Source organism: Leptonotus elevatus, chromosome 14, assembly GCF_054856555.1.
Source record: "Leptonotus elevatus isolate MCC_2025b chromosome 14, RoL_Lele_1.0, whole genome shotgun sequence".
Classification (NCBI taxonomy): domain Eukaryota; kingdom Metazoa; phylum Chordata; class Actinopteri; order Syngnathiformes; family Syngnathidae; genus Leptonotus; species Leptonotus elevatus.
In genome coordinates this window covers 2,402,982-2,418,090 of record NC_141252.1, presented here as the reverse complement: position 1 = coordinate 2,418,090, position 15,109 = coordinate 2,402,982, and the positions used below count along the sequence as shown (strand labels likewise).

At 41.4% G+C, this 15,109-nt stretch overlaps 1 protein-coding gene across 2 annotated transcripts in view; it reads right to left on the bottom strand.

The window, feature by feature from the left end:
• The window catches only part of ppp2r3a (protein phosphatase 2, regulatory subunit B'', alpha), a 43,664-nt gene that overhangs the window by 2,774 nt on the left and 25,781 nt on the right, over window positions 1–15,109 (bottom strand). For both annotated transcript variants that reach the window (XM_086094632.1, XM_086094633.1), the window contains 5 exons: window positions 1,957–2,259; window positions 1,534–1,637; window positions 1,361–1,463; window positions 1,012–1,086; window positions 122–365 (listed from right to left, as the gene is read on the bottom strand). In XM_086094632.1, coding sequence (XP_085950758.1) covers window positions 122–365; window positions 1,012–1,086; window positions 1,361–1,463; window positions 1,534–1,637; window positions 1,957–2,259 — 829 coding nt within the window. The remainder of the gene's footprint in view (window positions 1–121; window positions 366–1,011; window positions 1,087–1,360; window positions 1,464–1,533; window positions 1,638–1,956; window positions 2,260–15,109) is intronic.

Sequence of the window (15,109 nt, the reverse complement as noted above, 5' to 3'; positions counted from 1 at the left end):
ATACTTATTACAATTTTTTTTTGAAAAACCATCAAGTAAAAATTCTGAAAAACGTTTAATAACGACAACATCAGAATTTTAAAATGTCCCCTAAATCGCTGAAACGGTCTCTTCCTCTCACCGTGGTCGTTGTAGCGGGCCAGGTCCTTGTGGTCGATGTAGAGGTCGTGGTCGCTGTCCAGCTCCCAAAACTTGCAGTAGATGACGTAGAAGTGCTCGTAGGAGAAGTAGTCGGTGATCTGGTTGATGTCGTCCTCCTCCTCCAGCAGCGCCAGCGTCTGCAGGAAGTTGCTGCGCCGCAGCTCTGTCCTGGACACGCGGCCCGTCCACGAGCGGTTCACCACGTAGAAGATCCGCTGGATCACCTGCCGGACAACCGCCAAGGTGGATTACATCCATTTTTCATCAACGAAAATTTACGAAATAACAAGCTACAATTGAAAAAAAATTTCAGTTTTCATTTTCAGTCGACAACAAGTGGCAAAATGGCCGCCCCCTCAGATGGCTAAAAACGAGTCGGTTTTGCTGCTTAATTCATTTTCCATCAATGCAATATTAATCAAAATGGCATGTTTAGAGTGGGGGTGCAAACAATATAAAATGGTAAAAAAATAATTTACACTTGACTTTTACGACGGCGTATTAGGGCCACGTATGAATATATTTTTTTAGAGGGCGGGGGTAATATTCAGAGAAAAAAACTCGCAAACTTGCCACTTTATAAACTCGCAAATTTGCGACTTTAATACCCCTGCGTCACTTCCTGGTTCATGTAGCATGCGGCTAATGTGTCACAGCAAGGAAAATAAAACTGGTGAGCTGGTCTCCACGAAAGGAAGTGTCCTAATATGGGCATGGAAAAGGCCACAGAAGGTGTTGGGGGCAGTAGGAAATTTGCTGCATAGAAGACAGGCCATCATGCATTTGCACATCATATACACAAAATAACTTACATTTCAATGTTGAGACTTCATTTATTTAATGATTTTTTATTTTATTTTTTTTAATTACCGTTGTGATGTAGCGGGAATGAAACTCGGGTGCATCCTTCAGAAATGTGAGTCCGGGATGCGTATCCACGATGTCCTAAACAATCAAATAGTTCAAATCAATCAAAATATACAAACTAAAATGTTATCAAATCAAAAGTATGAAATTAAAATAAATAAAACTGATAACAAAATAATATTGCAATAATAAAATAAAATCAAGTTATAAAATAAAAAGTTGTAAATATGATACAAACATTATATATATATATATATATATATATATATAAATAAAAGTACCAAATAAAAGAAAAATGTAAACAATAAATTCAAATGTAAAAAATAAAATCACGTAGAAGAAAATAACTGACCTGCAGAAGAGGAATGAAGTCCTCCTGCTCCAGGTATTGACAGCCGGGTTTGGCGAGCAGGCTAATAAATCGTGAGGCGTCGTCGTGGCAACTGTGCAGCAACCTGCAGGAGCGCGCCGTCGTTTGAACTTTTTATGTGACTCTGATCCGGATTGACTTCAAATGCAACCTACTTCCTCCAGGTGGCGATGAAGGAGTGAACCGAGACGAAGCCAGTCCTTTCGCCGCCGGCCCCGTAGAACATGGCCGCCTTCCAGTACAGCGGACACTCGCACGCCTGCAGGCAAAATGTCATTATTTTTATTTCTGGCACACTTTTATATTTCTTATGTAAAATTCATAATTTTATGCAGATAATTTGCTTCCAACAAAAATATTATAGAAGGAATTGGACAGCTCTTGAAACAAAACAAGGAACAGCACAACACTCCATCATGTGCAAGTCATGCTAGCAACGTAGCAACCGTGGCTAAGAGCGGTTCGTTTACATACCATTTTGGAAACTTGCAAACTGTCAGTTTGAATTTTAGAGGCCGCATTCAGGGTGGGTTTCAACAGGGGTGTGTAGACTTTTGAGTTCTATTTGACTGACTTACCTTCGCGACCTTGCTCATCTCGTAAATGTCGGCCTTCTCCTCCTCAAACTCCGTGAAGGCCTCTTCGATGGCGGCGATGGCCGCGTCGTGGTTGGCCGGCGGGCCGGGGGCAGGAAGCCCCCGCGGGTAGTAGAACCTGGGAATGTTGATGGCAGGAGGAGGCGGCGGCGAAGGAGGGGTGATGATCACCGGAGCCGCTGGGGGTGGGCTGGGCGAGCGGTGCGAGGGGGCATGCGGGACGGCGGACGCCTGGGCGGGTGCCGGGGGTGGCGTGCCGGGTTTCTTCTCCGCTTTGGACTGGACCTGAAGTGAGACGGGGAGGATGATGTCATCAGAGAATCTGATTGAGAGTAACTTTTTTCCCAGTCGTAAACGATGGGAAAGCCGCACTTGGCGTTAACATTTTAGATGACAAAATACTTCAATATCATTTCCCACTCAAAACATTGTTGTTGTCGTTGTTATGCATCCGTCGACAGTAATTGCGGAATATTTTGGTGGCTCGTTCGGGACCCGGGGCCCACAAGCACTCCGCCCCCGCATCGCAAAAATAAATAGATAAATAAATAAACAAATAAAATATATAGATATATAATATTTAATAGCACACCACACAATAAATACCAAATTTCACAGACAACTACAAATAAAAAATAAATTAAAAAGTATTGCCTTTTCTATATATTTGTTTACATTAAACCAGCACGCAATTCTTGTCTTGCATAAATTAAAGTGGTTTTGTAAAACAGGTATTTGGATTGGACCGACTGCTTTATTTTAAAGGCAACAAGCTTTGCCATACTTTGAGTCGTATGGATGTAATGGCGGAGTAAACACGTTACAAGTCAGCTAAGAAGCTATTTTTACTTTTTTATTTTCTGTACATTAAAATAGGACAGTGTATATTAATGAACATTTACACTTGACAGATTCATTTCTAACTGGTTTACTAGTTTCCATCCAGATGATCATGAATGCCAAAAATTCTACAAGTCGGAGCTCTGGCCATTTCCATAGCAAACCTTTTAACAAAACGAGCTTCTTTGCTTTTACAAGCTTCAGCACAACAACACGGGACGCCGTGAACGCAGCCTACTTTGTGGTTGTGGCTAAAAAAAAGATGATGATATCAAAGATTATAATTTCTGCCAGTGTTTGTATTTTCCAGCGATTGCTTCTTCTACATTTCTAAATAAACAAATAAAGAAAGAAATATAACAAATTTAAAAAAGCCAAAGCCAAAGCCATAGCCCAGTCGTCTTCGTCACAGCCCAGTCGTCTTCGTCACTACCAAGTCGTCTTCGTCACAGCCCAGTCGTCTTCGTCACTACCAAGTCGTCTTCGCCACAGCCCAGACGTCTTCGTCACTACCAAGTCGTCTTCGTCACTACCAAGCCGTCTTCGTCACTGCCCAGTTGTCTTGGTCACAGCCCAGTCGTCTTCGCCAGTACCAAGTCGTCTTCGTCACTGCCAAGTCATCTTCGTCACTACCCAGTCGTCTTCGTCACTACCAAGTCGTCTTCGTCACTACCAAGTCGTCTTCGTCACAGCCCAGTCGTCTTCGTCACAGCCCAGTCGTCTTCGTCACTACCAAGTCATCTTCGTCGCTACCAAGTCGTCTTTGTCGCTGCCCAGTCGTCTTCGTCACTACCAAGTCGTCTCCGTCACTGCCAAGTTGTCTTCGTCACAGCCCAGTCGTCTTCGTCACAGCCCAGTCGTCTTCGTCACTACCAAGTCGTCTTCGTCACAGCCCAGTCGTCTTCGTCACTACCAAGTCGTCTTCGTCACTACCAAGTCGTCTTCGTCACAGCCCAGTCGTCTTCGTCACTACCAAGTCGTCTTCGCCACTGCCAAGTCGTCTTCGTCACTGCCAAGTCATCTTCGTCACTACCAAGCCGTCTTGGTCACAGCCAAGTTGTCTTGGTCACTACCAAGTCGTCTTCGTCACTACCAAGTCGTCTTCGTCACTACCAAGCCGTCTTCGTCACTACCAAGCCGTCTTCGTCACTGCCCAGTTGTCTTGGTCACAGCCCAGTCGTCTACGCCAGTACCAAGTCATCTTCGTCACTACCAAGCCGTCTTCGTCACTGCCCAGTTGTCTTGGTCACAGCCCAGTTGTCTTGGTCACAGCCCAGTCGTCTTCGCCAGTACCAAGTCATCTTCGTCACTACCAAGTCGTCTTCGTCACTACCAAGCCGTCTTCGTCACTGCCCAGTTGTCTTGGTCACAGCCCAGTCGTCTTCGCCAGTACCAAGTCGTCTTCGTCACTTCCAAGTCATCTTCGTCACTACCCAGTCGTCTTCGTCACTACCAAGTCGTCTTCGTCACAGCCCAGTCGTCTTCGTCACAGCCCAGTCGTCTTCGTCACTACCAAGTCATCTTCGTCGCTACCAAGTCGTCTTCGTCGCTGCCCAGTCGTCTTCGTCACTACCAAGTCGTCTCCGTCACTGCCAAGTTGTCTTCGTCACAGCCCAGTCGTCTTCGTCACAGCCCAGTCGTCTTCGTCACTGCCCAGTCGCCTTCGTCGCTACCAAGTCGTCTTCGTCACTGCCCAGTCGTCTTCGTCACAGCCCAGTCGTCTTCGTCACTACCAAGTTGTCTTCGTCACTACCAAGTCGCCTTCGTCACAGCCACAGCCACAGCCCCAGCTAAATCATAGCCACTCCACAGCAAGTCAAGTCGAGGCAAATCAGGTCCTGTCACGTCACGCTCGTTCCAGTCATGGCGACCAGTCCAGTCACGTCCCGCATTTTGGCCCGCCATCCCTTAATTACTCACGTCCTTCATGACAACTTAGGCACCTTAGACAACGTGGGCACCACATTGATTGATTGGTTAATTGATTGACATTGGGTGACTGCTCTAAAATAACAGAAGATTGGTTTGCCTTTAATTTTGGTGAACATATAATCTGTGTCGGTAAATTGAGAAGTAAGAGTTATTTGAGGGAGGCGTTTATTTTTCTTAAGTACCCATAAATGAGACGAGTACACTTTCAACCCATTGTTTTCCTTCTGGGAAAGGGACGTTATTTGGAGTATGTGTTTATTTTTCTTCTTATTGGAGGATGCACCTTTTCACTCATTGGTTCTTTATTTGAGGAAATTGATGCCAAAGCAATCAAGTGACAAAACTTGACTCCTCAACTTCAGACCCCAATTCAACAATACATGAAGTTGTTAGCATGCAAAACTTCCTTCCGGTGGCCATTTTGTACAGTGCGTGTATTGAGCCTGACAGCTGTAACAAACCCCCCCCTCAACCCACCCCCCTTACCCTCTGCATTCATTCTATCACTCTATTCCTGCACCTCCCGTCTATTAATACCCTGGCTGGTATCTGCCTCAGAATAGTTTGTCGTTCCCAGCATGTCCTATGTGAGAAAAGCTGTACACATGCGACATATTTTATAGATTTAAATTTTCCGTCGCTGCCGTTTGAACAAACTGACCTGCTGCTGCTGTTGCTGTAGCTGAAAAGACTTAAGTCTTTTCTTGAAGCGCGACGGCAAGACAAAGTCACAGCCCCGCGCCAGAAAGGCCAGCTCGCCCCGCAGGTCGGGGTCCCGGCGCAACGACGTCTCCTTGATCATCATGGTCGGGGGTCCCCGCACGCAAAACTGCCCCCGTTAGATTTAGCACAAAAAAAGCTCCTGAAAGTAGGCCAGAACCTTCCCCTTCGGACTCCGTGGTAGTAATCCAGCATGCAAGGTTCCTGCGCAAGAAGACCACCCGAGCATGATCCACCATCCGGGGGGGCTAGAGAACCTTGTGGCGTCCCACCTCACGCAGTCTCTCTGGTGCCTGCCGTTCCACAAGCTGGGCTCGGAAGTGAGAAACATGAGCCATGACGGAGTCGGGCAACACGCATATACACAGCTTACCGGTAAACCCCCCCCCCCACCCCCACCACTCAGCAAAGGTCGCTTCCATGCGAGTGGGCGGGGCAATCAAAGAGGAACTATTTCCAAAAAGGTAATTTTGGGACGACGTGATGAATCAGTGACTGCCGCTTGGCTAACATTCCAGGAAGTTTGTCACCTCCTGAAACTTTTAAAATAGGATGGTTTGGTGCCAAACTCAACATAGATTTTTACCATAACTTGTTGACAAAAATAAAAAAAATTGTGATTTGATATACAGTAGACCACCCACCTCACTAAGTCTTTAATTCAACTGACAATATCCAACAAGTATTCTTTTAACAATATGTGTCTTACTCGAGGTGACGTTTTTTTCTCTCTTGAATTTGGATTTCATCCGGTGTACCTAATGAAGTGGCCAATGACTGTCCCAAACTGTGCAAACGGCTGCAATGCAGCGGTGTGCAAATTCCAGCAGGAAAGCAACACTTCTCACAATCTGCTCGTGGAATAAACACCTTTTCTTGTCTTTTTCTCTCACGTGGACTCAGCGGAGAATCTGGCGCCCTCTAGTGGCGGCGGCGATCACTTACGTTTACGCATCAACAACTCGGATTGCATTTCCTGTCTAAAACAAGGAATCACTTGTTTGTGCGCGTATTTATCATAATTGTTATTCGTATTTCACATCTTAGAGGTGCGCTAGTGACTTTTCCAGACACACAAGCAACCTTGTGTTTTTTTAGGGTAACTCCGCTGTGCGCACCCCTGCTGAATTGTTTGGAACAACTCCACTCGACTGAAGCCAAGGTCGCATACCAATCCCACACACACGCACGCACGCACGCACGCTTTTCCTGATGTGCTGCAGGAGGAAACATTAATCACTGTATCTTGTGACTATCAACAAACGAGCGCCACGCAAAAGAGGATGTTACGTCGACCCATTTGTTATTAAAAATGTATTTTACACACACGTTGCTATATTGACATTATAATAAATAATTATAACAGTTAATCAAATACACATTTGCAGCAGTGTACAATCAGTCACAAAAAGTATTTTTTTTTTCTTTCTTTACTTTTGCAAATGACACTTGCAACAAAAAGAACAAAACGTTTGTCACTTTATTCTTAGAATTCTCACTTTAAAGTCACAATTCTGAGATTTTCTGATTTCTCTTCACTGGCCCTAATCCTCTTCCGTAAAATACTAATCAAGCTTTGCTTAATTTTTTTCCCCCCTTTTGGGATTTGCTTGAATTTTGCAAACAATTTCTGAAAATGTTTTCCCCAAATATTAACTTAACAAAAATAATAGATATTATGGATGTCTCAATCAAAAACATTTTCAAGTCAAGTCGCTTAAATTGAAGATCTGCTGAAACAGAGTCTGATCCATTTTCCCACCTAAGAATCACAGATTTTTACGTTTTCTTACAACTAAATTTTTTTTTTTTGGGGGGGGGGGGCAGCCTTTAGGTCGCAGAAGGACAAGTGAATGAGGAGAGTGGGAATGAAGACAACAGGTGTGCCCATTTGCAGAACGCTTCCTCTTTTCCCGCCGTGATACGGCAACAGGCGAGTCAGCCCAATGAAGGCCCGATGGGAAGATAAGTGCTTCAAAGGCGGCTGGGGAGGGATGGGGGGGGGGGGGGGCTCAGCTGTCCTGCAGCGCCAACTGTTATGCTGAATGTGTGCACGCCACTTCCCAGGAACTACTTTTGTGAACAAAGCTACTTCCGAAATCACCTGCTCGGAGCAACCTGCCGGCTGTGTGTAAAATTATCCGTGTACACATAGCAACTCCATTGCATGTTTATTTCTGCTTGGGGCGCTAGGCAGATTTCAGGCAAGCTACAGTAAAAAAAACTTTACCTGACAACAACAACAAAAAAAAACAGCCCCCATAGCCTGTTTCACTCAGCAACATGAAATTTGGTCGCCGTGTCTATCATGAGTAGACCCACAAAAAAAGCCATAAAAAAAACAAAACACACATGTGAAAAGACAAGAAGTCAGCCATGTTGGTTCTAAGTGCTCATATGATCTCACGAGCGCCCTCTAACGATCCTGGCTGTTTGATTATTATCGTTAGTGAATTTTCTAATTTACTTCTTTTTTATTTTTTAAGTGATTCAAGGTCAAAAGTATTCTGTGGTTTCAGTTAAGTTATAATAATCATACACGTTTTGTTTGGCTTTAAAGACATCCAGACAGAGCAAAGATGGACGGCCCATTGGGGAGATGGAGGACAGTCTGATAGTTTCTTCAGACTTTGGCGGAAATGGATCGGAACCACGCTCAGGAAACGCTAAAGCCATCAAAAGAAGTTTGTTGCGGTTGTTGCCGGCGAGTCTGCAAGCGAAGGATTTTCCACAGCATGTATTAAAAGTCTAGACTCGAAAGCTTTCGGAGTTTACCCAAGTTCAAGCAGAACTGCTGCTTGAGCCATCGTTCAATATATATCAATAGGATTGTTTCTTTAATGTTGCACAATTTATAAAACCTTGAAATGTTAGCTTCGTTTCGATTTAAATTTGAAATATCAGTCTCAAGGTAGTTTAAAAACAAATGGGATTCTTGCTTTAATAAAAGAAAATAAATGAAAACTTCACGATCTGCAAATTCATCAGGAACTGTCAGGAAACGTCATCTTTGGTTTGAGCTTAGAATTTCCCACAGTCCTTGAACGCACCACCTCCCCGTTGATACGTTCCTGCTAACGTGCTACGAACGAATGCAGTTATCATTTGAATAAGTCATGTGACCCGTGCTGTCACTTTGAGTTTGTGGCCCCGACTTCAGAGTTTAAACCCGAGTTACGGACAGTGACGATGTGGCGACAACATCTGCTGAGATTACTTGCTTGCTGGCATTTGATTTTTCCCACACTCATTAAAGTGATTACATTCCTTGTGATACATTCCTAAGAATTGTTGTTTTATTCTTTTAGAGTGGCATAAACACACACACGCACACAAAGTTTCTTTGGTTGTACTTTTGCACAAAAATATTTTAAAACTCTTTATATTCAAGTGGAAATTGTTTATTTTCACCAAAATATGGATACAAAAAATTGAAATGAAACAACTAAAACAAATTAATAAAACATGGCAACTATTTTGTTCCATCTCTTTGTCTGACTGGGAAATGTTTGTTTTAAGTGTAATATTTACTTTTCACGATGTATTAAAAAAACATATTAAAAGTAAAATATTAAATATTAAAGTAAAATTTTAACATTTAACAGCTGAAATTTTACTAACATTTTTTAAAAATGGTACTGTAATGTTTCCAAAACACGCAAAAAAAAAAAGAAGACATTTTTTAAGTGAATTTTTTTTATCATAATTCAAACATGTTTTAAAATTCACCAACATTTTCAGACTCTTAGAAAGTAGCCTGCAGTTTACAAAACCCACAAAAAATTCTGAAATTAACTTAAAGTTTTCCAAAATTTACATTTTACTAAACAGTTCTCTGAATTTTTAAACAATCAAGTTTAAAAACATTGCCAATAACGCACACACAAAAAATCAATAGCTTACAGAGACAAATCCTAAAATGACTGAATAATTTTCAAAATATTTCACAAAAAAATTACTGATATTTTTGCAACCTGAAACATTTAAAAGTTTACAAACATTTTCCAAAATGTTCTAAAACTGTCCTGAAGTCTACTGGAACCCCCCCCCCCCCCCCCCCCCCCAAAAAAAATCCAAGCTCATTGTGTCACGCTGCAACCACCTTCCTATTATGACACTTTTCTTTACTGCTTTTCATCTCAGGATGACTCAAAGAATGAAAACAGGTAGTGTCAGCATGTTTTGTATCAACAACCACACCCTGCATTTTGTAATTCTACTCACTCAGCCATCACAGGGGCAAAAGGAAAGGCTATTTTAAATATAAGTGGAAATGGGTATAAATGGATCATTTTGAAGGCACATAACTTCAGAAATACTGACCTTTTTTTTTCTTATTCTCTAGAATCTCTCATTAGAAGAGAGAGAAAAAGAAAGAAAGAAAAAAAAAACTGACTTTTTTTTCCTTTTTTTAAACTGGTGAGTGTTCATTAGCAAGATCCTCCACTAGATGGCGTAAAAGACCTGTTCCACAAGCTTTAAAACGGACACTAGAGGGCAGCAATCCCTCCTTGGTACTAAGAAAGTGAAAGTAGGCTACAGTAGAACTTTGCTGGTGGTGACCCCAGCGAACTCCGGTCATGTTTTGATGGGTTCTGTTAGATAAAATTAAATTTTTAAAGAATAAAAGTGACATAAAAAATAAAAAAATAAAATTACTGATAATACACATGGGAAAATGATAAAATAATATATGAATATAACAATTATTGAATTTATTTTAAAACTTTTTTTTTTACTGGATGACAGCAACAAAACAAATCCAAAATAATTATTAATTAATTAATTAATTAATATTTTTTTTAATCTGCATTGCTTGTTACAAAAAAATAAATCAATCTACACTTGGCCACCACAATGACCAACAATAAAATGCTATAAAATACATTTACAACACTTAATTAACATTTAATTATCAATCAAGATTGCGGATGGCTGAAACACAAAGGAACACCCGAGTGGAGATCAGGTCAAATATTTTGGTTGTACAATCACTACCTTTGCTTGTCTCACATGCTCCATGTTTAAAAAGGTAAAAAGTGGCCCGCTGCCACGCCTTTGTCAAAACAGCCTCCCTGAGAGCTCTTGGGAGGGAGTCCCACTATCTGGCCATGATTGTGGAGTGGGGGGAGTCCCGTGTAGCCTCCCCCTCCCACCTCTGATGCGCCAAAACATGTTTTGGTGGTTGCCACGGTGACACAGCCTCCAGCCGAGTTAAAAGTTTCCAGATGAAAAGGTGACTCGCTTTAAAAAAAAAAGAAAAGAAAAGTTTGACGCTTAAGTGGGAACAGCAGTTTGGAAAAGGTCCCAGGCTGCAAGTGGGGCCGGACGATGATGTCAGCGGCTACCAATACGAGCATGCCAAGTCTTTGGATATATATATATATATATATATATATATATATATATATATTGTTTATTGTTACATCATAATAAACATGACAACATCGAATCATAACCAAGTGAATTGAACTGTATTGAGATATGTGTCAAATGATCTTTTCATCACCATCTCATGACTTTTTGGAGCCGCGTTGGGAAAGCCTGCGTCAAAGCGCGACGTTGGGCTTTAAGTCCAAACAAGCGTTTTCCCCTACTTGGCATGCGTTCCTACTGTGACCTTATTTCCTGTCGAAGGAGTGATGTCATTCTCCGGCGAAGCAGAGTCAACAACCGTACTGTGCTGGAAAGCCCCCCGCCCGCCCCCCCAAACTACGTCGACCCCACCCGTTAATATCCCCGCGCCAGTTTTTTTCCCCCCTCAGCTTGTCCCTTCGTATATATATATAAAGTGTTTTTGTGCAAATCCTCTCCTCGTGTTGTTTCTGACAGACAGTTATTACCTTCCTATCTGCATACTTTTCCTAAGCTCCGCTTTCATCCCCTTCACCAAAAAAAAACCTTTGTGCCAAAACGCAGCTCGCTTCTCTCGGAGCTGTCAACAGCTGACACCCGGGATGGAAAAAGAGAAGCTGGAAAATGGTCAAATGTCTTTCAGCTTCCTATCAATGACAGATATGTGATATTTCTTGTTACTAATTAGCCAAGGCCGCTGTTGTCTATTTTGTTTGTTGGTTGTACTTTTTAAGCACATATGCAATCATCTTAAAAATCTGCATATATGCCATCCGTGCACCGACACTGTGTAAAAGAAACAAACATAATATTTACTTGAAAAAAAAAAACTGAGTAAAGTTTGTTTACTCAGAAATTCTAAAGTAACTTTTACAAGGAGAGTTTGAGTACAAGTTTATAAAATAAAATAAAAAAAAGCTACAGCCACTCTACCTCCTGAGCCATGCCACTCCTTCTGTATATTAGTTTTGGTCTCATTTTGGACACACCTGCAATGAAGTATAGTGGCAAATAACCAGAGTGGCATGGCTCAGGTGGTAGCACGTCTGTCTGTCTTCTAAACCGAAGGTCATGAGTTCGTGTACATAGCTTTTTTTCCCTAGTCAATATTATTCCCCATTTTTTACAGTGTATATTTTTTCCAGCGTGCTAATCCAGTTCAGGGTCCCAGCCACTAAGGCTGCACTTAAAAAGCCTCTCCTTAGATTCCCTCCTATAAAACCCAAATGTGAAACACGGGCACATTGCGGCGCGGATTTCGGCGACTCTGCTTACGATCTCCCGCTGAGAGTTGGGCCGGCAGACGAGGCTGCCTGGAATTTGACGTCACGCGTTGGTGCCATTTGACAGGTGGAGCTGAAAGCGCTAAGTGAGGACCACGACACCGCGGCAGGCTTTAGTCCCAAGCGGTTTCAAACGTGGCCCATTAAGTGCACAGGGCATTCCGTCAGAGCCTTGTTTGCGGCTCGGCTGACACTTTAATGCGCGAGTGGGGCAGAGAGGAATATTAGTAATAATTCCCACCGTTGGTATTGGGTGTCAGGGAAGCTATTCTCAAATCCGGCTGTGACCTAACGGTAGCGCGGGGTTGCTTGCCTAACATGATCTCAAGGTGGTACTGAGGGACTCGAGTACGTCACAAGTTCTCCATAGGTTTGAGGTCAGAGGATGATTTTCTTTTCTTTTCTTTTTTTAAATAAATAAAAAATACTTCCGGGTACCTGAAAACTAAAACGTGTGTTAATATTGAGAAATATTGAATTTGTTTTTCATTTTAATTAAAAAAAAATAATTTGCAAATATTTAAATCTGTGGGTGCCCAACCGCAAATACATATACGGTCTTTTTAATTTAAAGTTAACAGCTGACTGCATGTTACACGTGCGCTAAATTTGATGATGCAATCCAGAAAAAGACAAAAAAAAAGGTATGTTTCTTTCATTTCATCAACACAAGGACATCAGAGTGCCTTCATGCTCGCATTGCAAACGTTATGTGACCAAACCCAGAAAACAAACAAGCTGTGATGTTTGCAATGCGAGCCCGAGGGCAGTTTGACATCAGTTTTACTCGACAGCTGAGGGCGGTGTAGGACAAAATGGCTGCCCCCTGAGACTAATGAAAACAGATGAATTAATCTGCTTAACTTTTTATCTTATCTGCTTAAATTTTAATCAGAATACTGTCTTTCGACTAGTGGAAAGAGGACATATTTTTGCCTTGCATTCCCCTTTAACTAATTTGCTCCCAAAAACATATAAAAAAAACGTTCTATTTTAAATATTGCCATGGTCCCAAAATTTTATTTATACATTTGTTTGTTTTTCCTGCTAGAGCATACAGGCGCCTTTGATGCAGCCTCTGATCTGAAGAGGTGGCTTAAAGCAATGGTAGTTATTACAAAAAATGGCCAGCAGGTGAGAGCAGAGTATAAGAGATCAACCATGGCCAAGTTGCAGGTTTGTGAATAATGATGAAACTTAGCTATATTCTAATGCTAATTGCTGCAAAACGGAAACAGATAGAAATATACTTTTTGTTTTCCTGATGAAAGAAGAGAAAATCTGTCAAAATCCAGTAAAATAGCCGGGAGCGAACGGGGTTGCTTCAGTGAAAATGGCTGGGAGTGAATGAGTTAAGAATGTGGAACAACCTCCTTGAGTAGATTTCCTTTAATATGTACTACTTCAAACCAAACATGAGAAACTACATGCTCAGAAAAGCCAAATCTCAAAATACATGTTTTTAATTTTAACACAGCGTGGTTTGCAACATAAACAGTATCGGGCAACATGGACGGCAACAACAACAACAACGCACATTCACACAGGCGCACAACACACAAGCAGGTCCATTTACACTGTGGCGACAGCGAGTCTGTTAGCGGGATGCCATAGTACAGGGTGGGGGGGTGGACAGATTTAGGTGCCCCCCCCCCTCACGCCCCCGCCCCCCCTCACGCCTTCATCCAGCAGGGGAGGAGGCTAACCATACAGTTAACACTTGTGGTGCTAACAGACAACCCCCCCTCGAGCCCCTTGCGAATTCCGGCGCACCCTCCAACAAGCGCCTCCTATTGGGTGGTCCCGCCACACGGCAACAAGGATTACTCAACACGCCCAAAATACTGGAAGAGCGTTGGCCAATCAATGGCAGGCATGGCGTGTTGGCTCATTGCGGGCTGACTTCTTGACTGGAGGTGAAGGAGGGACACAGGGGACGCACCCTGGACCGGTCTACGGTCAATCACAGTCACATCTATGGGCTATTTATTGGCGTGACGGATAAAGTACAAGGATTATATGGAGCATTTAAATGATCAAGAGTCTTGCAATATTTCTTGCTTTGATTTAGGTGATTTCTTTTCACCTTGAAATTGTTTAAATGTACTGTGTGTTTATTTGTTTGGTTTTATTAATTTTTCTGGTTAGTGTTGACTGATTGAAAACACATTTAACACAATTTTAACGTTTAAAATCATTGGTTCATTCATCATAAATGAATTATAAATAATACAATAAAAACATTGTAAATAATTAAAGTATTAGTTGAAACCAAATTTATATATACAGCAGATGTTACATTTATTTATATTACTTATTATTCATTTATCTCATAAAAATATTTGACAACTAATTCATTATGTGACAATGAAATAAAATGTAAAATCATTTCAAATACACATTTAAAATTACATACATTTATCTTATTAAATAATTTAATAATTCAAAATGAATCCATTATCATTAAAAAAAAACATTTATTATTGATTTATTGTTAACATTGAAATAAAAAGTATTTGTTAAACACATTCATTCATGTGTACAGCATGTTACGTTTATATTAGTTAACTAGTCATTTATCTGCTTAAATCATTTGTTACAAATAATAATATTATATATGCATTCAACACAATTTTATTAAACAAGAGAATTAATTATAATTATTTTATCACAAAGTTTGGCAATTAATTCATTGTAAAAAAGTAGGTGAAAAAATATTTTTTAGATACAATATATGTAACGTTTTTGGCTTCTTTTCCCTGACAAATTGAGAATTATCTTTAAAAAAAACGCAAATTAATTATCTACTTATTATTAACTTTGCCTATTTCACATATACATTTTTAACTTTCACGGCCTTACGGGCAGAGATTTCCAGAAAGTCCTGGAACGGGTTGTTCTTATCGGTTTTCTCTAATGATGCGCTCAGGTACCGTTATTGTTGAGTTCTGGCTGCCGGCAACCATGGCAACCTCCAAAATAGACGCTTTTCAGATCAACAGGAC